This window comes from Camelina sativa, chromosome 10 (assembly GCF_030686135.1).
Source record: "Camelina sativa cultivar CO46 ecotype springtype chromosome 10, ASM3068613v1".
Lineage (NCBI taxonomy): Eukaryota > Viridiplantae > Streptophyta > Magnoliopsida > Brassicales > Brassicaceae > Camelina > Camelina sativa.
The window spans coordinates 3,574,429-3,600,243 of record NC_141889.1 but is presented as its reverse complement, the minus strand read 5'-3'; the positions used below and the strand labels follow the sequence as shown (position 1 = coordinate 3,600,243).

The 25,815-nt window shown below is 37.6% G+C and overlaps 5 protein-coding genes, 1 non-coding gene and 1 pseudogene across 14 annotated transcripts; 4 read left to right on the top strand and 3 right to left on the bottom strand.

Moving 5' to 3' along the window:
* Window positions 1-264: 264 nt before the first annotated feature.
* On the bottom strand, window positions 265-6,500 carry LOC104716938 (peptidyl-prolyl cis-trans isomerase CYP95). Of its 7 annotated transcripts, none has more exons than XM_087469125.1 (15): window positions 5,559-5,693; window positions 4,870-4,983; window positions 4,724-4,778; window positions 4,528-4,616; window positions 4,362-4,410; window positions 4,219-4,243; window positions 3,881-3,919; window positions 3,540-3,657; window positions 3,320-3,447; window positions 2,920-3,229; window positions 2,576-2,685; window positions 2,139-2,313; window positions 1,074-2,051; window positions 924-992; window positions 265-785 (listed from the first exon to the last, which is right to left on the bottom strand). In XM_087469125.1, the coding sequence occupies exons 8-15, from the start codon at window positions 3,611-3,613 to the stop codon at window positions 482-484; spliced, it is 2,148 nt and encodes a 715-aa protein (XP_087325251.1). In that variant the 5' UTR covers window positions 3,614-3,657; window positions 3,881-3,919; window positions 4,219-4,243; window positions 4,362-4,410; window positions 4,528-4,616; window positions 4,724-4,778; window positions 4,870-4,983; window positions 5,559-5,693; the 3' UTR covers window positions 265-481. The 7 variants fall into 7 exon arrangements, with proteins under 7 accessions (XP_087325251.1, XP_087325252.1, XP_087325253.1 ...); XM_087469126.1 differs by having other exon boundaries at window positions 3,818-3,919; window positions 5,559-5,608; XM_087469127.1 differs by having other exon boundaries at window positions 3,371-3,447; window positions 5,559-5,607.
* LOC104720016 (pentatricopeptide repeat-containing protein At4g32430, mitochondrial) lies at window positions 5,832-8,415 on the top strand. 2 transcript variants are annotated; one of them, XM_087469129.1, is made up of 2 exons: window positions 6,095-6,189; window positions 6,326-8,256. In XM_087469129.1, the coding sequence occupies exons 1-2, from the start codon at window positions 6,095-6,097 to the stop codon at window positions 8,124-8,126; spliced, it is 1,896 nt and encodes a 631-aa protein (XP_087325255.1). In that variant the 3' UTR covers window positions 8,127-8,256. The 2 variants fall into 2 exon arrangements, with proteins under 2 accessions (XP_087325254.1, XP_087325255.1); XM_087469128.1 differs by having other exon boundaries at window positions 5,832-8,415.
* A 1,747-nt stretch (window positions 8,416-10,162) lies between these two features.
* LOC104716934 (uncharacterized) lies at window positions 10,163-12,419 on the top strand. The gene is made up of 3 exons (XM_010434413.3): window positions 10,163-10,326; window positions 10,744-11,173; window positions 11,450-12,419. The coding sequence occupies exons 2-3, from the start codon at window positions 10,775-10,777 to the stop codon at window positions 12,212-12,214; spliced, it is 1,164 nt and encodes a 387-aa protein (XP_010432715.1). The 5' UTR covers window positions 10,163-10,326; window positions 10,744-10,774; the 3' UTR covers window positions 12,215-12,419.
* Window positions 12,420-13,059: 640 nt separating this feature from the next.
* LOC104716935 (pentatricopeptide repeat-containing protein At4g32450, mitochondrial pseudogene) lies at window positions 13,060-16,337 on the top strand (annotated as a pseudogene). Its single transcript, XR_015568438.1, has 3 exons — window positions 13,060-13,367; window positions 13,507-13,653; window positions 14,204-16,337. The product of XR_015568438.1 is annotated as a pentatricopeptide repeat-containing protein At4g32450, mitochondrial pseudogene (transcript).
* Window positions 16,320-18,755, bottom strand: LOC104716937 (protein BIIDXI). The gene is made up of 3 exons (XM_010434416.3): window positions 18,430-18,755; window positions 17,210-17,707; window positions 16,320-17,116 (listed from the first exon to the last, which is right to left on the bottom strand). Exons 1-3 carry the CDS (start codon window positions 18,500-18,502, stop codon window positions 16,590-16,592), a joined length of 1,098 nt encoding a protein of 365 aa, XP_010432718.1. The 5' UTR covers window positions 18,503-18,755; the 3' UTR covers window positions 16,320-16,589.
* Window positions 18,756-23,057: 4,302 nt separating this feature from the next.
* Window positions 23,058-24,700, bottom strand: LOC104716933 (cytochrome b-c1 complex subunit 7-1, mitochondrial). Its single transcript, XM_010434412.3, has 4 exons — window positions 24,489-24,700; window positions 24,183-24,340; window positions 23,584-23,631; window positions 23,058-23,377 (listed from the first exon to the last, which is right to left on the bottom strand). The coding sequence occupies exons 1-4, from the start codon at window positions 24,580-24,582 to the stop codon at window positions 23,309-23,311; spliced, it is 369 nt and encodes a 122-aa protein (XP_010432714.1). The 5' UTR covers window positions 24,583-24,700; the 3' UTR covers window positions 23,058-23,308.
* A 116-nt stretch (window positions 24,701-24,816) lies between these two features.
* On the top strand, window positions 24,817-24,887 carry TRNAG-GCC (transfer RNA glycine (anticodon GCC)). The gene has a single exon. It is a non-coding gene; the product is annotated as a tRNA-Gly (tRNA).
* Window positions 24,888-25,815: the final 928 nt, after the last annotated feature.

Here is a 25,815-nt window from a genome sequence, read left to right as displayed (position 1 = left end):
ATCTTTTTGTAATATTCATGAATAATTATTGAATTTTCAATAAAAAAAACCATTTAACATTTTGTAAATATGGTTTTGATGATGTATTGTAATAGTGCTGATGACGGTGGTATAATGATGTATGTAATGAATATGTGTAAAATCATGAGTATATTTTAGTTATTATTTTTCAACTAAGTAAAAAACGCAATTTGGTTGTTCTAGTAATCTGACAAACATCAGACTTTGGTTATACAGTACTTGAAAAAAATTATGCTAACAATATGTCAAAAGTTTATTATTACTGAACCAAAACAAACCCCGCAACGAATAATGGAAGTAAATATTTGTCGGCAACATATAGATATAACAACGTTGGAGCATCATCAAACAAAACAAACACGCAGAAGACAGTGCATATGTAACACAAGTAAACTACTTACGTTCTTTCACGTCTCTTCTTGAGTTAAAAGAAACAAACACTCGAGGTTCCTTTTATTCATTAATCATAGGCTACTAGTCGCTTTTGCCCACCTGAGCTCCCATCCGAGGATGACGAATCCGACTTCGATGGTGACCTTGCCTTGGATGGTGATCTTGACACTGATCTTGCTTTCCCGGTCCCAATGGGAGATTTTGAATATGATTTTGATCTTGATCTTGATCTGGATGGACTCGGGCTACGGCTAGCAGATGGTGACCTTCTCTTTCTATAAGGTGGTGAACGACTACGGATAGGGCTGCGGCTGTACCGCCGGCTGCGATAGCGGGGACCAGGGGATACAGAACGGCTTCTTCTTCTATACCTGAGCATATTTTCGAGTAGTGAAATCAACGACTAATTTTATTTTTATTTAGATCGCCAAATTTGGTCTTCTAATCATGAGACTTTTAGATGCTAAAGATAAACCGAAACAAATGTAGCAAAGAAGATAAGTAAGTACCTTGGAGGTGTTCTTCGTCTTAGTGGGCTTCTAAACCGTCTTGGTGAAAACCCTCTGTGACTTCGAAATCTACAGAGAAGACATTACAAAAAGAAGGTTCAGCACAGGAGTGTGTAACAGAAAAGGTAATTCTATTGGCAGGCTATCCACCTGTCACGGTCAACTCTATCACTAAAGCGATAAGGAGATCGATCAGGAGATGGACTAGTTCTGGATCTACGGGCGTATGAGAATCTCTGGCTAACTCCTCTCCCTCTCCTGATGCGCCCATCAGGAGAAGCACTTCTTGACAAACTTCTTCTGCGACCAGAAGGAGGAGATCTAGGCCGTGCACTCCTTCTCCTCGCCGGAACTGGACTTCTGCTAATTCTTCTTCTTCCTCTGACAGGACTCCTGCTAATACTTCTCCTCGACAATCGAACAGGACTCCTGCTCAAACTCTTCCTAGATAATCGAACTGGACTCCTGCTGATACTTCTCCTGGATGAACGAACCGGACTCCTGCTCACACTCTTCCTAGATGATCGAACTGGACTCCTGCTGACTGATCTCCTAGGTGATCGAACGGGACTCCGGCTTAAGCTTCTTCTAGATAACCGAATAGGACTACGGCTCGGGCTCCTTCTAGATAACCGTACGGGACTCCGGCTTAGGCTTCTTCTAGAAGATCGGGCTGGAGTTCTGATAGGTGATCTTCTTGCTAATCTTCTTAGTGGGCCCCTGCCAAGGCTCCCATGAGATGAATATCTTACAGGGCTCCTGCTGTGGCTTCTGGCAATCCTACCTCTCACTGGACTTCTGCTGATCACCCTTTTGGGGACCCTCAGTGGACTTCTGCTTATACTCCTTGACGGACTTCTACTGATATCTCTTCCCCTTTTCATCCGCACCGGACTTCTACTAACACTAACACTTTTGGTAGGGCTCCTTCTACCATGTCTGCCTTTCTCGTCACTCCCTGGGCTTTCTCTTTTACAGTTTGTCAATTTCTTCACTTGGCGGCTACCTTTAGCAGGACTTCTGCCCCCATTTCGTTTAGGACTTAAACTCGGGCTCTTACTCTGACTCCTCCGGGGACTAATACTCATGCTCCTACTCACTGTCCTCTTAGGACTCAAGCTCCGGCTTCTGCACATCAACTTTTAATAAGATTCCACATTGATTTAGAGAAAGATAAGCAATTAACTGAGGTAATAAAGAGAATAGAACCTAGACCTAGATTTGCTAGAATGGTCATCGACAATATCAGGTTGCCTATCAAAAATCTGTTCTGATGCAGCTTCTGAAATTCCATTACTTTTCGGAACTCTGTTTCCCGAGGGCGCTTCACCACCATCCTTGTCAAGGAAATCTGGCCCCTCCCTTTTGTCCAGTTGAAGAGCAAAATTACCTGATTGAATATTGCAGCCAAAAACAGAATGTTAAGCGTGTATGGAAACATTATTAAACTTCCTACAGAAATCGGCACAATAAAATGTTAGCAAAAATATGAACCCGCATGATCAGCACAATGCTTAAACGAAAGGCAAATTGATACTGAAATATGTTATGACAAAAAGTATTCTATCACATCCATTATCCTTAATTTTGGGTAGACCAATTAAAAAAAAAAAAGATGCAGGAGCCAGAAGTCTTTGAGTTTTAGAGAGTACCTGTTCTACGAGAGACTCTGGGCTTCTTCCTTTTTGCTCCGGTTTCAATATCACTAAAACTTGCTTCACTTCCACTATCACTGTCTACACCTTTAAGATTGTCTAGGGACCTACAAAGTTGCAGAACACAAGTCAATAACTCAGGAGCACAACCAGTTAAGAAAACTATTGATAGGATGCCCTAGCAAATTATTACATCCTAGAGGGACAAGACGCTTACATCCTATTGGATTTCAGAAACTTAAGTTAACATGACCAGTAATAACATAGGTTTCTACTAAGCAGCAACTAGCATTGACACAGATACTATGGCTATAAACAAGTGAAGTGTACAAGACTTCTACCTTCTTGATTTGCGTTTCGATCTCTTAATCCTTCGCTTTTTCTCATGGCGCTTATCTCTTCTTTTAGACCGCCTGTGTTTATCTTTCTTAGAACTTCTTCTCTTCTTCTGTCTTTCATGGCTCGAAGAACTAAGGTCGGAAGATGTAGACAAATCTGAATCTGACTCACTATCAGATTCTGAGGAATCCGTCTCAGAATCTGAAGAGCTCTCTGACTCAGATAAAGAGTGTCTTCGCCTCTTCTTCCTTCTCTCTCGTGAAGATTTCTTGTGCTTTCCCTTTTTCCGACCATCACTATCATTCTTCTTATCTGTATGGACATATCATGCAATGACGTGTATAGGTTATGATTGTGAAATCATGACATATGTAGCAGTAACCAATAGTAGTATATCCGTACCACCAGAATTTTCTCCACAACGGATTATCTTCACACTGACAGTAGGTTTACCTTCCTCATCACCCGCACGTTCAATTTTTCTTAATATCTCTTTCCCTTGAATAAGCTTTCCAAAAACAACATTATTTCTGCTCAAAATATAAAACAGTCAGAAATAACGCAATGCCCAAAAGAAAAGTCCACAATATTGGAAATCAGAAAGTAACAACGAGAAGGAAACCTATCAAGCTGCTGATTTGGCCTGAAGGTTATATGAAAGTGTGATCCGAACTTGTCACGATCAGCAACAGACATTGATAAAAGACCAGCCTCGTCATGCCTTAGTTTTGGTGATTCATCTGACAACATCAGAAATTGATTTTGCTACTCAATAACATATTTCGAAGAACAAGTAAAAGATGTGATCTTAATCAATAAAGCAATGCCTCCAAAATGAAATACTGTTTGTTAAAATATTAAGAAATGAGATATCACACCCACGAAAATACACTTTCTAGCCTCTTAAATATTGATGGGGGAATTGAAAAGAGATTGCTGATAAAGAGCGCAATGGTAACCAACCTGGAAATTTTCCGGCATATATGCTTTCCCCAGCAGTACCTGGAAAGTGGATAAAATATACAAGTCTGTCAGAGGATAATGAACTTTCTAATGTTCACTGCATAACCTATTGGGTACTATCTAATGAACTCGAGAACCTCCACAGGAGTCTAATGAATGCAGTTCCATGCGCCCAATAGGTTATCACAGTAATGGTATGTTTACATGAATGAAATTTAGTTTTGCCAGCATAGTTAATAAGCCACAAACTGTGTGCCATAGATAGAAGATCAATAAATGTAGCTGATGGCTGTATTTGATATATGTCAGAAGCTAAACTGAACAGTCAGTGTACATACCATCTCGATTTACAAAGTCACCAGCCTGAAAAAAGGTCAAAAGAGGTTGTTAGACTAGTAGCAACCGTGAATTCATTTGTACATAAACTGTACTCTTTGCATGAGAGGCCTAACGTTTGAGCATAAACAACTAGTAGTACAACCTTAAAACTATATCACATGAAAAGCAGGTGTGGCGATCAGACCTGTATCCTACAGCATAGAGAACAGCAACGAACTAAAAGACGAGCATCCAACCAGTGTTGAGAAAGAAACCAAAAGTACAAGACTGAAACGTCATATCAATAATTGAGAAATGCAGATAGAAACCTGTGCTGAGGAACCTTTCAGTATTCTATGGAAAAAGGATCCTTTGTAATGCAGAGGTTTTCCACTTCTGGGTCCAATGCCTTTCTCCCCTATATAGTTATTATAAAAGGGGAATAAGTGTCAAGGAGAAAGAGAACCAACAGTCAAATTTATATGCTGCACAGAAGCAACAAGCTTAACCGGACAGAAAACAAACCTGTGCATAGTGCACGGAAATTCTCGGATGTTTGGGGAGCGACTTCAGGGAAAAGCTAAAGAAACAAAGTTTACATCATCAACACTTTTGTCTAATCAGGGAAAATACAAGAAAGTGAACATTAATATAGCCAAAAACTATGGTACCTCAAAAACCATAGTCTCAGCTGGATCGCCATCAATGGATACATCCATAAAAACTTGTGGATTCTTCTTTTTTGCCATGTGTTTGGAGTTTCTCAAGCTTTATGAAGTTATGACCTGAAGAAACACACACACACACACACACAAAAGAGACTCAGAATATCATATAGTCATGAAGAATACTGCTTAACGAAACCCGCAGAAGAAAGATCATTTGGCCACACAATTATAGCACTGATAAAACTAAAACCCACACAACAAGACATTACTGGCCGCAAATCAGCAAAACCAACTCTAAAGTCCGTGCCTAATGACCGGAAAGTTATAAAAACTTTTAAGCCCATCAACTAATGACAATGCCGTTGCAGAAACGAGATTTTCATGAGCTCAACAATGTGCACATAGATAATAATTCGTCAACCAATCCATCCAAAATTACAAGTTCTACAACAAACCCATGACCACAACTACTCAGAACTAACACAGACCTTAACGTTTCAAGACAAAGAAACTAGTAAGCCATCTCGAATACACTAAAAACGATCATATCAGTGAAGAAAGGTGCAAATTCTAAAGAACACATTAGAGAAACGTATACTTTTGACATCAAAATTCCAGCTAGAGACTGCGAAATCGGAGAAATACGAAGAGCAACGAAGACGACTCAGGGCGTGAATCGCTAGGGTTTTTACCTGAGAAATACGCACGGAGAACCACAGGATGATAATGACTGACTGAGCTGGGAGACCAAAAAAAAACCTAGCGGATGCTTTAAAAAGAACAAACTCCAGCTTCCCCGTATTGCCCTCTAACTCAGTCGTTATTTACATGTTTGCCCTCTAACCATTCTTTTTGCTCTGAAAGTCTCTCTGTTCATCACCGTTGCTATAACCTCTCTTCTTCTCCGATACTATTAACTTCAGTGGTAGTTAAAACAAGGATCCAACTAGTTTTGCTTGCGTCTCATGACCCTTCTGAGTTATCTACACTGTAATCGCTCAAAATCGTTACTTTTTCACAAATTTTACTCTCCTTATAGAATTGCCCACAAGGTGTTCGATGGAAGTTCCCAAAGAAATGCGACAACTTCCATTAACCTTACAATCAGTGATTCCTTACGGAGAAACTCTCCGGCACAAGCCCTCGCGATCTTCAAGGAAAATTTCCAGCTGGGTTTTCGTGGTCGCAATGTTATGGACGAGGTCACTGTATGTCTTGCGCTTAAAGCATGTCGTGGAGACTTGAAACGCGGTTGTCAAATCCACGGGTTCTCCACAACTTCTGGGTTTACTTCCTTTGTCTGTGTTCCAAACGCTTTAATGAGTATGTACCGTAAAGCTGGTAGATTTGACAATGCGTTGTGCATATTTGAGAATCTAGTTGACCGTGATGTTGTTTCTTGGAACACTATACTCTCTGGGTTTGATGACAATCACGTTGCTCTGAATTTTGTTGTTAGGATGAAATCAAATGGAGTTGTTTTCGATGCATTCACTTATTCCACGGCTCTTAGCTACTGTGTGGGCTCTGAAGGGTTTCGTTTAGGGTTGCAGTTGCAATCTACTGTGGTGAGATCTGGATTGGAGTCTGATCTTGTTGTTGGGAATTCGTTTATTACAATGTATTCGCGGTCTGGGAGTTTCAGAGGAGCTCGGAGAGTTTTTGATGAAATGCCACTTAAGGATATGATTTCATGGAACTCTTTGTTGTCAGGACTTTCTCAAGGAGGCAATTTTGGGGTTGAAGCAGTGACTGTCTTTAAGGACATGATGCGAGAAGGTGTGGAGCTTGATCATGTGTCTTTTACTAGCGTGATTACAACTTGTTGTCACGAAACTGACCTGAAGCTGGCAAGGCAAATCCATGGTTCGTGCATAAAAAGAGGTTATGAAACACTTGTGGAAGTTGGTAATATTTTGATGTCAAGGTACTCTATGTGTGGGGTTTTAGAAGCTGTGGAATCAGTGTTTTACCAAATGACTGAGCGTAATGTTGTCTCTTGGACAACGATGATTTCCGCGAATAAAGATGATGCTGTGTCCACCTTTCATAAGATGCGGTTAGATGGAGTTTACCCAAACGAGGTCACATTTGTTGGATTGATCAATGCCTTGAAGTGCAATGAGCAAATCAAAGACGGGCTTAATATTCATGGGCTATGCATCAAGACTGGTTTTGTTTCAGAACCATCTGTAGGCAACAGTTTCATCACCATGTATGCCAAGTTTGATGCTTTGGAAGATGCCAAGAAGGCTTTTGATGATATAACTTTTCGGGAGATTATTTCCTGGAATGCTATGATATCTGGATTTGCCCAAAATGGATTCTCACATGAAGCTCTCAAGATGTTCTTATTAGCAGCAGCTGAAACAATGCCAAATGAATACACTTTCGGGAGTGTCTTGAATGCAATAGCTTTTGCAGAGGATATATCTGTAAAGCACGGTCAGCGTTGCCATGCTCATTTACTGAAACTGGGTTTAAATAGTTGTCCTGTTGTGTCAAGCGCGCTTCTTGATATGTACGCGAAGCGTGGGAACATCAATGAATCTGAGAAAGTCTTTACCGAGATGTCTCAGAGGAACCAATTTGTTTGGACATCGATAATATCAGCCTATTCAAGCCACGGTGATTTTGATTCCGTGATGAACTTGTTCCACCAGATGAGAAAAGAAAATGTAGCACCAGACCTAGTCACTTTTCTCTCCGTGTTAACAGCTTGTAATAGAAAAGGTATGGTAGACAAAGGCTATGAGATTTTCAACATGATGATCCAAGACTACAATCTTGAGCCGTGTCATGAGCATTACTCATGTATGGTTGATTTGCTTGGCCGAGCTGGGAGATTAAAAGAAGCAGAGGAGCTTATGAGTGAGGTTCCTGGAGGACCAGGGGAGTCGATGTTGCAGAGCATGCTCGGGTCTTGTAGGCTGCACGGGAATGTTACAATGGGAGCAAAAGTGGCTGAGCTTGCAATGGAGCTGAAACCGGAATTGTCGGGTTCTTACGTTCAGATGTATAACATTTATGCAGAGAAAGAACAGTGGGATAAAGCTGCAGAGATTAGGAGAACGATGAGGAAGAAAAATGTAAGCAAAGAAGCTGGATTCAGTTGGATCGATGTTGGTGACACTGAAGGGTCTTTAACGATGCAAGGTTTCTCTTCAGGGGATAAGTCTCACCCGAAATCTGATGAGATTTATAGTATGGTTGGAATTATTGGATTGGAGATGAATTTAGAGGTAAAGGTTGCAGTTTAGGTCTCTTATTCGTAGTTCTAAAATGTTGTAGTAATAGATCAAAAGTGGAAATGGTAGCTATAGAGATATATATGAACTCACCGAGTGTTTTATTTTTGCACCTACATGCACATTGATTTTGTAAGGACCATGGTAAACCGGTTTAGCATGGTTCTCTGATTTTGACCTCATTGACCAGTTTGATTTATCAGTGGAACACTGTATGATATTCGATGGCCGAACAGAAAATATTATGTAACTATCTTTCAGATCATTTGTCTGAAATATTATGTAACTATCTTTCAGATCATTTGTCTTTTACCTTTGCAAAGACTTGACAATTTCAATACGGGGTTACCCGGCAGTATGTACACCCGAATCCGACTTAGCTAAATCCATACCAAACGAGTTGTCGTAGTTATTTACTTATTTTATACCAAACGAGTTGTACTTGTAGTAATTAGCCCTTTGACATAGGAATTATACTTTAGTTAATTAATACATTGACTTTTCATCTGCTATTATCCAATGCTACACTCAATATAGACGAGTCTAACTTTTGCCATCTATCTCTATAGTAGATAGATCTTCTAAAACTAGCTCAACCATAAAATTGTTATTTTTGTATGAACATCTTTAGGATATAAGAAGTGGACAACTAATGTTTAGGTGAAATAAAAATAGAAAACACTCGGGCAAAAATCAATGTACTTTATAATAGTCTTCAAATTATTGAAATATTTGTTAGGTTCGAATTTGGTTGATATTATTCCCAAACCAAAGGCTTTATACAACATAAATTTTTAAAATACTCCAAAAAGTAAGTAAGAACAGAAAAACAATTGGTTACAAATTTCTCATTCATGAGCCATTTCAAGTTCGCAGACTTTGTATTCTTTCTTTTTAACGAACTCAAGAAAAAGAGAATATGATGGCTTTAAGGTACGAGTTTGGTGTTGTACTCTTACTCACGTCTCTTTACATTTATCATTGTTTAGATTATATTATGAACAAATTAAAATAATATTTTAAAAATTATGTAACTTTGAAATTATTTTTAAGCAACTTATAAAAGAGAGAGGGATGAGGAGAATGTTTACGTCGTCGATAACCTCCTAATGCGGATATTCCCAAACACGTTACCCCACTTGAAAAGCTTGTTTACACTTTCCCTTCCAATATACATTTTCTAATATAATAAATACTTTTGTTTTCCGTCGTTAAAACAAACAAATGTATGACTCTATCAAGTGAAAGTCTTATAATCCAAGCTGATCATTATTGACGACAAATACAACCAAAAAAATAGAACAAAACAGAATGAAATAATAAAGACTCATATTTTGTAAACATAGCTTTTACCAAGTTTCAAACTAAAAAACTAGAATAGAAGACTCCGATGGTGGGTTGAACTTTCAAACTAAACCACCACAGCTTAACAACGTCTTTCTATGTAGTTTCTTTATATATCGAAGATAATTAATACTACTACCTAATTATTGACCAAACAACTAATGTCTAAGCACACATCCAGCAAACAAACAAAAAAAACCCCTGCATGTTGACATTTTTGTATTCAAGGGATTAGACGAATCAGGGGTTTCCCTTGGTTTCAGATAATTTTAATCAATTAGAATTAAAGGCTACAAAATAGCTTTTGATAATAGTGTTATATTGTAAAAATTCCATAAGGTGGACAAATATATTAATTGCGTAACCAAAGGAGATAGACTTGAGTGCACTACTATACATATATCAATTTGTGCAGAATGAAAATAACTGTAAATTAGAAATTAATTCGTTGAAGCTTATAAAAATTAAGGGACGTATCTGTATTATCAAAGCTTTAAAATTACAATCAACGCGCGTGTCCACGCTCTAAGCAAGCGAATTAAAAGCAGAGAAGAAAAAAAAACATTAATCTTTACAAATCGAACCGTCATTAAGATTATGGGTTGTCTCACTATTTCGGGTTCAAAAGATTTTAACTTAAATCCCACGTCACAAAATTAAATTAAAACAATTTTTATTTATTAAAAAAAAAAAACGAAATATATAAATTTCTTAACGCCCAAATTTGTTTCCACATATCTCCATTACCCGAAACCCTAATCCCCAATTTCTCTTCCAATTTGTTTCGATCACGATCTCTGAGAATTCAATCAAGAAAGAAAATTCGAAAGCTTCCAGCGATCAAATTCTCATTCAGACATTACAGAAGGTAATCTCTTTGTTCAATTTTTTTTTTTTTCTTTTCATGGTTGATTGTTTCAATGTCGCTACTGTTCATCCTTTGATCTTCCCAAAAAAAAAAAAAAAAAAAAACTGGATCGCTGGTTTTTTGAATTTTTGGTTTTTTTGTTATATGTTTTGAAGTAAATTTTGGATTAATCTTGCTTAGATTGTATCTCTTCTGAAAGATCGCGTTTTATTTTTGTTCTTTACGACTAATTTTTATTGATTTTGTTGAAGCTTCTTACGATCTGTGTTCCTGAGTTTATGAATTAATACATCAAGCAATCTGTTTTTAGCGGAGTTTATTTGAAATATGTCTTTTAAGATTGTATCTTCTGTTTTTGTTGTTTGTTAGTCTGAGATAGCAGCGCTAATATATGGAGTTGTTCTGTTCTTGTTGCAGGTATTATTGAGACGACTGAGTGGAACCAATCATGAGATTCAGAAAAGGAAGTCGAGTTGAGGTGTTTACAAACAAAGAAGCACCTTATGGTGCGTGGCGTTGTGCTGAGATTATTTCGGGTAATGGACATACCTACAATGTTAGATATTGCTCTTTTCAACTTGAACACGAGGAGTCTGTGACGGTGAGAGTTCCCAGGAAGATCATTAGGCCCTGTCCTCCACATGTTGATGTTCACAGATGGGAGACTGGTGAACTGGTGGAAGTTCTTGATAACCATTCCTGGAAAGCTGCCACTGTTCGAGAGGTGTTATGTGGAAACTACTATTTGGTTCGGTTACTTGGGACTCCAGCCGAATTTACATTTCATCAAGTTAACCTCAGGGTCCGACAGTCGTGGCAAGATGAGACATGGGTTGCTATTGGAAAGGTAATTTTGTTTATTCCTATGTTTTGCTTTCACTTTCAAAGCTAATGTACCCTTGCTAAGGTCTTTTTTGCTTCATTAGATTTCCACCAGCTTAGTCATCTGACTCTAGGCGGATTCGCGGATGCTATGTTCCCTCTTCCATTTCTAAAATTTTTTGGGTCTGGTTGGAGATGGCAATTTGCATAGTCCCTTTACGATATTGTTTGTTTGGAATAATTTTTAACTATTATGCTAATGAACACGTTGACTAACGGGCTCTGTTTTTTATTTTCTCAGATATCAGGTTCTGTGAAGTCATCCACACTGACTGGATCAGACGTACATCAGAAGCTACAGCCCCATACGAACAGCAAACTCCTCCATGAGCCAAGTGTTGTCTCTGCTAGAGTACTAAAGAGGCCGTCACCCTACAACTGGTCTGAATGTGCTGAATCATGCACAGGAAACCCTAAGAAGATACGTTCATTGGAAAAAGAGGGACAGAAGCACCGATTTTCTGCGCAAAAGGTAGATGCTTTTGCTTGCCGGCCTGAAAATAGATGTGGTAAATCTCACGTGCAAGCTTCCTTTGACAACCACAAAACTGGTTGCTGTCAAATCGTCAGAGTAAGATCAAAAGGGTTTAGTGAGAGTGTTCGTGCAGGAAGCTTAGTCGCTGATGGTTGTTCTGATAGTGATGCTTGCTCAGTTGGTAGTTGTAGTGCTACTAGTTATGATGAGAGTAATATGCCACCTTGTATGCTAGATGACTCTAGTCACCCATCAGACTCATGTAGCAGCGATGCTGAATCTTCTTGTGGCCTCGAGGAAGAAGCAAGGAGGGAACATTCATCAGCTCGTGATGGAGCAAGAAGGTCCTGTAGGTCTGAACTATATACCTACCGCAGTACTTTGGGGGAATTATTTTCTTCTGGTCCCCTAAGTTGGGAGCAAGAAGCGTCATTAACTGATCTTCGTCTTTCTCTTAATATATCAGATGATGAACATTTGATGGAGGTAAGAAACTTGATATCTACTGGTACCCGCAGTCAATTTTGTTAGTATCAATCAGAATTCATTTTTTTCTTTTTGATTCTTATGGTCAAGTCTGATCTACGTGTTTTGGACATACTTTCCTGCAATGTGGAATCAACTGTCATATATTGTTCTTTTCCAGTGGATTTTATACTCTTAAGTGTATAGACAGCAGAATACATGTATGTATGAAAACTCTCATTAGAATGAAAATTTCCGAGGTTCATTTCTATTGCTTTGTCAGATTTCCGTTATTTTCCTTTATTGTAATTCCTGAAGGAAGTTAAAGCAAAATTCATGTATTCATACTCTGAGATGTCATATTTTGAAGGGCTGTCCATATGGTATTGTCTTCTGTATATAAGTTCTGTAATATTTATTTTTACTTTGATTTTATGTTACTCGTTCCGTGTTGACTTGGCACACTTTTGTGTTAAGATGGGTCAATAGTATCAGAAACAGTATTATGTGGATTTTGCTTCAGTGCAATATGAAGTCAGAATGTCTGATCTGTTGAGTGCTCCTACATGTAGCTCTATGAAATGTGTTGCATAAAGGTGTGAGTTTCCTTGTCATCCCTCTGGACATTATTGATTCCCCCCTGCATTTTTCAGGAACAGTGTTGCCTTGTTGGGGGCATGCAGACAGATCTCTTGCTTCTAGAGGTTAACTCTGATGCTGGGGTTTACAACTTCACCCGTGCCCATCTGAATGGTGTAATCCATCCTCAAAACATAACTGACTATTTATGCTGTTATTATCTTGCTGTCTTGATATTGGGGCTTGTTTCAGGTGTCCTGGAGTCGCTTTGTCCGCAGGGCTTGAAAGCTATGCTTTAAGCAGGTTTCTTAGATATGTTTTACACTCTGGTTGGTAATTTTGCTGATAACATGTCGAGATCGAATAGTTTCTCATTTCTCTTTACACTTTACAGTTCACTCGTTATATTTTGCAGTGCTCTCTTTGTGGTATTGTGTCTGCTCTTGTTACTTCATCAGAACTGCATGTTGTAGATCATACGATTTTTAATTTTTTACTAGCTTTGTAAGTAATTCTGATATATAGATTTAGAACAAACTGGTGTTCCAGTTACATAGGTTCTGTTTTCGGTGTTCTTTTCGAAAGGCATAGTCCATGACACTCATTCTTTCTGGAAATCAGCGTTGTGCCTGGTTAAAAGGTAAGTTTAAATTTTGGAGTAACGTTTGGAAGAATTGTATATGCTGTGCTCATCCAGAAAATATGTCGTGAATTGATGTTGAATGATTCCTTATTCTGATTTGTTCTCATGACTTGTTTTCATGGGATTTATCGAGAAGAAAGGGAACACATGCCTGCTTTCTTGCTTAGTTAGTCGCATGTGCATTGTGGAATTCTCCAAGGTCACTCTTCAGATCTCTCCAGGAAAGCTAGTTTTTGACATGGCAGTATGAAACTCCAAAACCGAATTTATTAATTTCACCAAGGTATGTATCATTTGGCAATATGTTTTGCATGTTTTCTTAAGTAAGTGGCCTCCGCATATAATAAAAACGAGTTTCTAATCACCAAGCAGACTATCTTTCAAAAGCAACCTGGCAATACTTGATTTGTTACTCAGAAATATGCCTAATGTTTCAATGGTCATGAAAAGTGATTAGTCGATACAAGAACTTGGAAAGTAAGAACCATATCTTTGTGATGAATGACAAGGATGTTGTTATTACACAAGCCATGAGCTGTCTTTTCTTCTTGTTTTGGTTACTTGCTTGCAATATGACATCTTACTATCTTAGCATCAAATATGAAACTGAAAGTTGACGCCACCCTGGTAACAACTGGCGGCTGGCAGTAAACAAGAAAACAAATTATGAACCTGCAATTTCATTTCAATGTACACATAGATATAATCTTCGCACTTGATGACTAAATTGAATATCTAACTTATAATATCCTGGTTATTTTTTATTGAGATACATTTTGTACAAATTATTTTTTACTGTTAACAATTGTTACTGTAAACTTTGTGAATACTAGGTTGGAGGTGATCTCAAAGTATGATTCCCAAACCACGAAAGTGATTTGAAAGTATGATTCCGAAACTTACATGTAAAGTATAAACCTAATTTTCTAAATCTCTCTGTTCCGGTCATACAATTTAACAAAACTTGACAGTAATAATACGAGTACTATTGGTAGTTTACTTCACCCTTTCAATGAAGAAAAAAAAAAAAAAACAGAGCAAGCTTTGGCATTTATTACGAATTCGAGGGAATAAAGTTGAGTCCTTTTCTGCTCGAACCGGATCGATTCTGCATCCGGTTCGTTCCCCGGCGACAGTCAGCAGCCTCTCTCCACGCCAATGATATACACGTTGACGAGAGTTTCGCTTCTCGGCTCTACCCGTAAGCTACGCTATTCTTCTTCTTCTTCTTCTTCTTCTTGTTTTTCATATGATTCTCTGAGATGTCTCCATCCTCTGTTGAGAAATCTGAGCACATCTGCTCAAAAATTGGGTTTTGGAAACCCTAATTACGGATATCCGATGGGCAATTCTTCACATCACATTGGCGGCGATGTAAATGGGTTTAACGTTGGGTTTCACCAGAATTCATATGAGCAGAGCTTAAACCCAGAAACTTGCCCTGTTTCTGGGCAGAATCCGAGTAGGGTTTATCAAAACTGTTCCAACGGATACAATCAGAACCAGAATAGGAGTTATGGGGAAAGTAGTGAAACTTTTAACCAGAGACAACAACATTGGCAAAGTAGTTGCTCTTCGTATGGTACTGGCAGTGGTGTTCTTCTACAAGAGAATGCTGGTAGTGGTAGTAATCATTTTCAGCAAGATTATAGTGGTCATAACTCGTTGGAAGAATTGGATGCGATTTGCAGAGAAGGGAATGTGAAAACTGCGCTTGATATCATTCAATCATGGAGAAATGAGGGTTATTTTGTGGATTTACCCAGACTTTTGTGGATAGCAGAGCTTTGTGGGGATGCACAAGCTTTACAAGAAGCCAAAGTTGTTCATGAGTTTATCACTTCTTCCGTTGGGATTTCAGATATCAGGGCCTACAACTTGATAATAGAAATGTACTCTGGTTGTGGCTCTGTGGAAGATGCATTAACCGTTTTCAATAGTATGCCTGTGAGAAGCTTAGAAACTTGGTGTGCTATTATTAGGTGTTTTGCAAAGAATGGGCTAGGGGAAGATGCCGTTGATATGTTCACTCGTTTTAAAGAAGAAGGGAACAGACCCGATGGTGAGATATTCAAAGAGATCTTCTTTGCGTGTGGTTTTGTTGGTGATATTAACGAGGGACTGTTGCACTTTGAGTCGATGATCAAAGAGTATGGAATTATCCCTTCTATGGAACATTACGTGAGTCTTGTTAACATGTTGGCGGCACCTGGTTATTTAGATGAAGCCTTGAGTTTTGTTGAATCGATGGAACCACATGTCGATTTGTGGGAAACACTGATGAATCTATCAAGGGTTCACGGGGATGTAATGCTTGGCGACCGGTGTCAAGATATGGTTGAGCAGCTTGATGCAAGTAGATTGAACAGAGAGTCAGGGGCGGGTCTTGTACCGGTCAAATCATCAGACTTGATAAAAGAAAGGTTACAGAGAATGGCGAAAGAGCCAAAGCTTGGAATTGGACCTATGGCAGCTGGAGATATTTCTCGTCTAGAGAACAGAGAATACTATATGGCGTTGAAGAGTTTACATGAGCATATGGTAGAAAGTGGTTATGTACCCGAGTATAAAATTGCATTGCACGACGTGGACCAAGAGAGCAAAGCCGAAAACCTTTTTAATCATCACGAGAGGCTCGCTTTCGTCTGGAAGTTTCTCAACACTCCTGTGCGATCTGAAATACGAGTCCTGAAAAATTTGCGTGCTTGCGTTGATTGCCATAACGCACTGAAGTTGATGTCGACAATAGTTGGGAGAGTGTTGATTTCTCGAGATGCAAAGAGATATCACCATATGAAAGATGGTGTTTGCTCTTGTGGAGAGTACTGGTAACATGTTTAAACACACAGGACCAAAACATATTTGGGGTTCGTATGGTTTTCTTGATTAATTTCATTAGTATTCTTTGCAGAATGTTTTCTGTTTCGCTATTCACAAATCAATGGTTCGTTTTTATCTTCATAAAAATTCAATAGTAAGATTGACCAGAGTAACTCGAGTATTAACATTAACATATAAGTTAATGAACAAACTTAAAATCATAAACTTTATATTCCGAGCAAAACAATCGCATACGAACGCCACTGCTCCGCCGAACCCTCCTGCTCAACTAGAGTGACCACCATTATCCATTAAACAACAACATAAAAGAAAAACACAGTGTCGACGACACTGTGTCGTCACTCATTTTCTTGTGTATAACTCGCCGCCGCAACAAGCTCACGGCCTCCGAGCACTGAGAAGCTTAACGTCGTCGATCACCGGACCACACAAGCTCGAGAAATCATCGTTTCTCATGGCGTAAAACGTACTGTAGAACATAACTCTAGTCCGAACCGAGACAGCTACGAATCTCAGCGAAGCTCTCCTGAATCCTCCTTTCCCCTTAGATTCGTAAGGGACTTTGATGGTGTCTTTCCCTGCGAAAGCTTCGACGATCATAGATCCAGCACATGCATTGCTTGCGTCTCCGACAGCGAAGGAGAGTACGTACGTTTTCCCGGGGATAGTGCGGACAACTTGTGCAACAGCGCTCTCTTTACCAGCGACGAGTTCGACGGCACGACGGCCTTGAGGAACGGAGAAATGATCTGAGTCGATGTATTTGACTGCTTTAAGAGACTCGACCATCCAACCAGGTAAAGGAGAGTGGTCGTCGATGGAGTTTGGTGGGATCAGAACACCAGAGGTTGTGTTTGGTAAAACCCATGGACCTTCTTCGAATCCTCCGTTCTTTAGTATGTTCTCTGTAATAAAACCCCACAAGTTTTAGATATTTCCGTATTTGACCCATAAGTATATTTTTCATCAAAATCAGACCCCCAAAAAAACAAACTCACTATTGGTGGGACGAGGAGGGAAAAGGGCCCTCATAGCAACACCATCAATGAGAGGTCCACAAGCAGGATCTTCCTCAACACCTGGATTATGTATCACTATATCTGCGTAGTCACTTTGGGCCTTAAAAGCCCACGAATATAAATCCCAACCCGAGCTACTATACACGGTTTGGATCGGCATTACTGCATGGTGAGGAGCCACGGAAACGTTTAACCGCTCGTCTTGTGCGCATGTTCGAGCAGCACTGAACGTGATCGAATAGTAAGACCCTTTTTTGACGCTGATTTTTTGTTTGATTGAGGCTTCGTTTCCTAGACGCACTGCGAATGCGCCTTTAGGCACGACAAGGATCATGTCTCCTTGTTTTTGTCCTGAGGGAATGTACTCGACGAACCCCGACAGTTCCCAGTTTGGGATTGCTGCTTTGTTGATCACTTGTGTTCCTTTCATGTCCGAGTGTCGTGGACCTAGTTCGAAGTCACCGTTTGGTAGTAGTCCTGTTTTGTTATTAACAAAAACAAAAACAAAACTGTTAGGGTTCTGTTGTGAGATTTGGTTTTTAAATTATGATTTGTGAAATTTTTTTATTTTTGTAATTCTATTCTGATTAATATATTGATCAACTTGGATTGTATTTTATTACGTAAGGGTCGTTACGATAAACAACAATGATTCAATTTTTGGTAGGAAGATTAACAATGATTCTAGTTAAACACATTTTCGGTTTTTGTTAAACATGGGAATGTTTTAATGAATAATTGATTTGTTATCTTAGAAGTTACATCTATGATTAAACAACTGAGTGTATAACAATTCAGTAGAAAGCTGGGGTATGAAAATACTAATATTATTATATAAAAAAAGTAAGAACATGTTACTGATGGGAAGGTGAGAGTAATTGAATGATGCATTTATTGACAAAACACCATGTGCATTTACAGATCTGTTTCGCCAAAGCATTCAACATGTTCTTCAAGCTACGTAGATCATCATTTTTCATGATTTGTGTGCAATATCAATTAAATTATTTTGACAAACGCTAGTATGAATCAAACTGTACAAATTTTCGAGAAATGGATTTCTGTGATACTAGATTTGTTTTTGGAACTTAAGTTGTATATATGTATCTTAAAAGATATTTGAAGAATAGCCTAGTATATATAGAAAATACAAGAATGCAAGATTTTGTATAAAAATGAAGAATTAATGAAGGACTTACCATCTTTGAAGCAAAAGGCAACGTAGAAGAATGAGTGAATTAGAAGAAGCACTATCACTCTCGTCTCTTTCATTTCTTTTGAAAATTTTCTACCCCAATAATGTTATATATAAACTTTTAACCAAATTAAAAGCTGTAAGGAGAGTGAGCGAGAGAAGGAATGTTTAGTGGGAGTGGAAGAGAACGAGGAGGAGAGTGCTCTTATATGCAACGTTTTGCAACAAAAAGCCCCTTGTCTATATTTAAACTACGGCTTTGCCACTAGAGACTTGTGTCGGAACAACATTGGTCCTGTTTTTATATTCATCGTTCCTTGGAAATGGGTTACTTTTTTCTTAGAAGGTTTGACTAGTTAAATAACACTGTCGATTTTTTTGTTTGATTGAATAATTATCGCCAATGAACAAGATTTCATCTTAATTCTAGCATTGCAAAGGAAATATGATCGCTAATCTAAAAAATCGTGATTTCATCATATAATTGTAATTGAATTTTTCTTTTTGTTACATAACCCAAAAATAGATTAAAGAGGAACAACTATGAGGGTGTTACAGATCTAACTGCGATATGGAAAATGATAATTATGTGAGTAATGGTAATATAATTGCGGGAATGAAGAGGACAAAAGCTGTGGGACAATGTGGTCTCTCACATGCCTTTTTCACATTGGTTCTCGCATCGCCACACAAGATAAAGTTGCTTATGTTCTGAGTTATCATATCACATACACATAACGAATAATAGATTATTATTTTTAAAAAATAAGTCCGAATCAACGAAGCAGTTGCTTCAATAGCTTGATCTGTGTGCCAAATCCATAGCAAGGAATATGGCTCAAGTTTTTTCATGGGTTTGGTCGGTAACTTTTCAACCGCAGTTGGAATTTAATTGTTAGTGTCGTTAAACGCATCACATGAGCGCCAAAAATCTCAAGTGTAAAGTGTAAACCATGCGGACTCTTTTTTTTTACCTTAATCTTTTTTTTACTTAAATAATTTTAACAAATAATGGCCCTAGCTCTCCGATCCAAATTTTAAGTAGTCTTTTTCCAACCTTTATTTTTTTATCATGTGCTTTCTTAGATTTAGTCTGCACATTTGTCGGGTCAATAATCATCGATATTCTTGAACCAAACTAAACAAAACCATATGATGAACATGATCAACATAATCACAGTTCACAAATATCTAAGCATATTGGATTTTGGAAAATATATACCACTATATGCAACCATCACTATATTATTAGAAGATAATGAAAATCGACTTCTTCGTTGTAATGTACAGGATATTTATCAAAAACTTTGGCCGGACTTGTAGGCTTGTATAGCATGAGGACTAAATGCATGTATATACAATTCAAAGTGAGAAGAGAAGGTATATGTTATCTTTATTAAATTACAAGATTATGAGAAAATTGTACCCAAAAAATGAGTAACTAAGTCGTAGTCAACGATATTCTGAAAAGGATTTATCCTTCGCTCGTCGTCAATTGCAAAATTTGATCCACAAACATATATAAATACGTAGAGCGGAATGATATTAAAAGAAAATTGAAGAATAATCGAATTATGTCTGCAGCGTCAGAATTAATGGATCGCTGCAAGAAAGGCCACCGACTCTCTTAGCGGTGCTTTTATTGCACAAATTATTGTACTAAAAACATATTGCGTGCGTTTTTATAAATACATTCACATGCACTGTGTATCATATTATAGATATATCTTATATCTTCTTTCTTTTTTTAACATGCATTTGTTTATACTAATATGTTTTCTGGGATAAATTGTTGCTGGCACTGGCATGTTCCATTAAGCAACAACCATGTTTAAAATTTATGACTGGAGTTGATGGTCTCTAGTGGTCAATACTGCCATGTCACCACTATAGTATATCTAAACCGAAAAAATATAAGAGGAAAGAAGAATTGTATACACAAACTTAGCTTGTGTGTGTATGAGTTAAGTAGTCTAAAATATAAGATGGATGTATTCTCTACGAGTTGATCACACAAATTTTATGATTTTCAGCCATAAACCGGGGCCACATAGCCATGTAACTTTGGCTTGATGTTACTCGTGGATCCAAAGCAAATAGGAAATAGCTAGAGATATAATAAGAAATTACTATAAAAAGATGTTAGACATACATGCATACATGGGAAAGTGGACCAACTTTTACTACACGACATTTAACTATCGTTTCTTGATTTGCAAAACTAATACTTATTTAGCTTAGTAGCCACACTATTTAATGCGACACATGAAATCACAGTTTTGATTTGTGGTGCTAGCTAACGGGCAGCGACAATGTCATATAGTCCGTTTTAGATAATTTTTGCATGTGTTTAATAGTTAAAACATCAACTTTTTTTTTATAGTTACTTTATATGATTTGTTTAAGTAACATCTTTTACTTCAGAATCAGTTCACCTGTACATATATGAAAATCATTTTATTTGATTTTTAAAAAATTGTAGATATAGTTAACTCAGGAGAGAGTAGAGAAGATGTTGATAGAAAATTAAGAATGAAAAACAAATGTAGCAAAGTAACGGAGAAGACATAAAAGAAAAGGACAAGCCAGCCGTCAAAAGGATTCATATTATCAAGAATTACTGAAAATTGGACTACTCTCGTGGCAGACACTTAATGTGCCTGGCTCTCTCACGCTGAATCGTTATCTATGTCTAGAAGAAATATGCGTATTTACCAAAATGAAGTGCATCTACGTTTCTTATGGCGTAAGAAAAAATATCTATGTTTCATCGACGAGAGTGTTTGTCTAATAGTCCTAGATAGGTTACTTACGGCTTACGTGATGACTGTGGTTGTATCATATTTTAGTTATATTTTTATGGAATCGTCGTTCAAAACGCAAAAATACGTTAATTGTTTGATAAAAATTAAGACATTTTTGTTTATATCTCTAATTAAGATACTCGGAAAGTCGGAATATTTGTATATCATATTTCCTATCTAAAAATAACTAAATAAGTGTGAATTCACCACCTTCGTGTCACTAATAATTAATAATCATCAAAGTGGAAAAAAATTACGAAGTGCTGATCATTTCATCAACTTTGATAGTTAATTTAATATTAATGATGGTAAAACCAAACAACATCTAAACTTTCCAAGATAAATTTGATTTACGAATATTGATCTCAAATCAAATTAACAAAAGACAAGTCAGTCCGTGTCAATGAATCACATGCAACCGACTTTCAATGGTCGACGCTCAGGTAAGTACACAGTGAAGTAAATTATTTGTTTGTGTCTAAAAAGAAACATCCAAGTTTAAACAAATGAATTCATAATTAGAAAAGCCAAAAAACAAAAAAAAATTATTAAGGAACCACATAAACCAATCTCTAAAACCAATAATATGTAAGTGTAACTGACCCATTTTCATACATCACATCTGTCACTGTCAGTAATACGTATCCACCTTGTGTTGTGTTACCTTAATTTTGATCACTTCCATGGACCATCCATGATCCACTCGAATGTTCTGTCTACAACACATCTTCCTGCTTTCAAAGTATTGGATAAGTTGAATCTCAAACTTACTTCAAGATCCACATAATTCGATCTTCACCCAATGTGATAAACACAACGCCGTCGATGCAACTATCATGATTGGTTTTAGGTTATATAGATTGATTCTCAATCAATCATACATTTGGGTGCCATAATATTCATAATAAGCCTCATATTTAGGGGGATAAAATCGAGTGTCGACTTATCTACTCTTGTTATTCTCGACATAATTCTAACATTTGTGGGTAAACGAAAGTGAGCTAAAAGAAAAGGAGGAGAAAGGGCGATGGGTAACTAAAGAAGAGATCTACGCCTGAATCTATTAAGGACTTGTGTCCCACTCTACGCACTCACATGCTTATGTTCTTTTCTGTACATTTTTACTAAAATATATACATAACATGGATCTCTCTATTATATGAAATGAATGATTCACATCCTGTCGATGATATATAATAGGATTGTTTTTGAAATCGTAAGTTTCATTTCCCAGTTTCCGATATGTCCAAGCTCAGCTGGATCTCTCTCTCTCTCTCTCTCTCTCTCTCTCTCTCTCTCTCTCTCTCTCTCTCTCTCTCTCTCTCTCTCTCTCTCTCTCTCTCTGTCTTCTTACACTCGCCGGTCCTCGCAAGTAGATTTTGGGTGTACAGTGTACTCATCGATAATGTGTGAATTCAACACGTAAGAAAATTTAGTTCCAATATGTTCGTAGGCCACAGACCGATCTTATAATATAATACGTGTACCAAACCTACAGATGTTTGAATTAGAAAATGGGCCAATCAAAACTGATGATTTTTGTGAATGGTGATCATCTAAAACCAACGGTGTTCTAAGGAACTTGTCTATATCTCACTTTCTAGTGCATGACAGTACTACTGCTACATTAGACAAGTAGACAACACACCCATACCATAGACTTGGACCGTTCAACGACTTGCTTTAAACGGTGCCTAATAAAACCATAACTCATTCATTAATTTCTCACATGTAATTGTCAATGCAAAAAGTGTATAGGGCAACATAGTTCAACCAGATCATTAAGAGTATGGAATCGTGACACTTAACAAATCGGAAGAATAGAACATTAAAGCAAACCACAAATATAATAATCATTGAGACAGACTTGAGTTGCGTCCTCGATTTTATTCAAGCCAGCAAAAGCGGAAAATGTAACTTAGCAACATATCCATTTAGGAGAACTATCACAGATTTATGCTTTTTCAAGTAAGAAACAGCTTTGTTCGAAAACTGAGTACCAAATGATAAATGCTATCCATTTCGAGATTTATGCAGAGAAGCAGCGTTGACCACAAGAAAAGGAGGAAAAAAGAATGCTTATGGGAGTGTGCGCTGGTATAGTGGTAGAGCTCCCAAGGCCTCTCGTTCCTTACTTTCCCTCTCAACCTGTAAAGCATGAAAAGTTATGCATCTTAAAGTTTTAATCACTGTTTCCGGTGGTCTGCAGCATATGGATATCAAACGAGCATGCATGTTAAGTCAAGTGCAAGGAGGAATAGAAGATGCTCAAATGACACTAAATGGCTGTTTGATTATTCCTACCCCAGAGACAGATAATAATTTAGAGATAATTTCATCAAAAAGAGACTTACAAGAGCCAGCATGTCCTGAAGATAGCCACGGAATGGGGTCTGCATCGCCTGTAAACATCAAATACAAAAGTTTTAAAAAAACTCTAAAAGAACGCCTTACAGATGCCATTTGTTGTAGCTTAATATTGTAAGTAAACCAAAGCCACTGTCTAAATCATATAAATAGTATAAATGCAAACACCTCTTTAAGAAATTAAAAGAGATGTAACAAGGAAACGAAAGCAGTAAGTAGCAAAATCTCAAATAAGCTCTAGCAAGTAGCAAAAGCAGAGTACACAAACACAGTAACGAGACAGAGAAGCCTAAAATATGCATAAACTAGTTTATAAACATCTCAGCTCCACTATCACAAGAACAATTTTGTAAAGTAATATATTCAAGATGATCTAGGTTCAAAAAACTTTCAACATGAAATCTCCAAACACTTCATTTTTTTTTGCCTATCAGAAGACAAAACTGAATCTAAAACCCAATGCGAGACTTGTAGCCTAGAAAAATAATCTAACACTGAATCAATATTTAAGCTCAATTTCTTGAGTTACCTAACATTCAATCCAATCCTCTAACAACTTCGGAGAACCAATGAAGAATAACAATACCTGAAGATCCTTGGGGAGGTACTCGTGCTTCATGGAGAGGTCCATGGCACGCTTGAGACGCTGGTTACGAGCATCGACGACCTCCCTGGGCAATCTGTTCATAGCCTCTTTGATGTCCATGCTGTAATACTGATCGTATAGATCATCGTACCTAAGACCTAAAATCATTCCATACCATAATCACAAAAGACAAACAACAGCAGATTCAGATTCAGATTCAATCCTGAACTAGCCTCCTCATTTGAAAAAACAACAAATTCAGATTCAGAAATTAGGGTTATCGATCGAGAGAAAGAGAGATCTGACCGTATCTGCGGAGACGAGTAGATATGGCTTTCATATGCATACGAGCGAGGAAGTTCTTCTTCGGATCGATGAACGATTTCAAAAACGACGACATTTTTTCTCAATCTCTCCGATTGCGCAATTTCAGGTTTCTCTTGTTGTTGTGAGGCTGGTGGCTAATCAAAAGATACGAAGCTGCTGGGAGAGAAACGACGTCGTGTGAATTGCGCTTTTATTGGGCCTTAATTGGCCCAGTTACGCTTATTTAAATTGCTTATTTTTCTGGGGATGCGTATTTTATATTTTGTTGTTAAGTATTCCGATTTCTTACTTCTTGTTGCCCAACGAAGCACCAGTGGTCTAGTGGTAGAATAGTACCCTGCCACGGTACAGACCCGGGTTCGATTCCCGGCTGGTGCACATTTTTGTCTTTTTAACTTCTTTTTTCTCTTTTCCTTTGGGCCTTTGGCTCTCGCGGCGCTCTTTGGACTAATCTCTAGACAGTTGATTGTGGTTTTTTTTTTTTTTTTTTTTTTTTTGTATAATAAAGTTGATTCAGGTTTGGTAGTGGTAACATGTTACCCGAGGTTGTTTGCAAGCCAAGTTTAGTTTGGGGTTAATAGTGTAATCTGAGATTACTAATCTCCATGACTCCATCCGATGAACTTAAGACTTGGGGTAAATTTAATCAAAATCATTGTAACTCATTTGAATGTGTATGTATAGAGTGATACATAAAGCTAGTTGTATGTATAAATCGTAATTAAATAAACCCTAAAAAATGATAGTAGTTGTGTGAAAAAGGGAGTTTAAATTTAATACATGGAATCAAGTGTACTGTGAGAGGATAACCTAGTTATATAGATATGTTAAGTTAGTCAAGTATATATGTAACTTTCTTCTAAACGAATTGGATTGCGGCTAACATCTTTACTCTAAACGAATGATAGTGTTTCTCAAGATTTAACTTAACTTAACTATCTCATAGTATCATTTCAAGTTGCATGTACTATAATATAACGTTAAAATGGGGTGATTCACAAAAGATATCTCAAATCTCTTATGTTCCCACTTTCTTGACAAAGCATTCCAAAAGTTTAAATAGTCTCTTGTCTTTCTCTAAACACCTTTTTAACTAAGGTTAGGTTGAAGTGATTTATCATGCGTTGTAGGTACTTGATTTAGTTCGATATTTATATTTTGTTTGGTGGGATTTTAGATCACGACCCATATCCTAATTGCTATTTTTTTTTAACAATGAAGTCGATCGTCGTCGCAGGGAAAATACGAAGCAGATAACGCAAAGATAATTTTTATTTATTTCCTGCTTACATCATCCAATATCGTA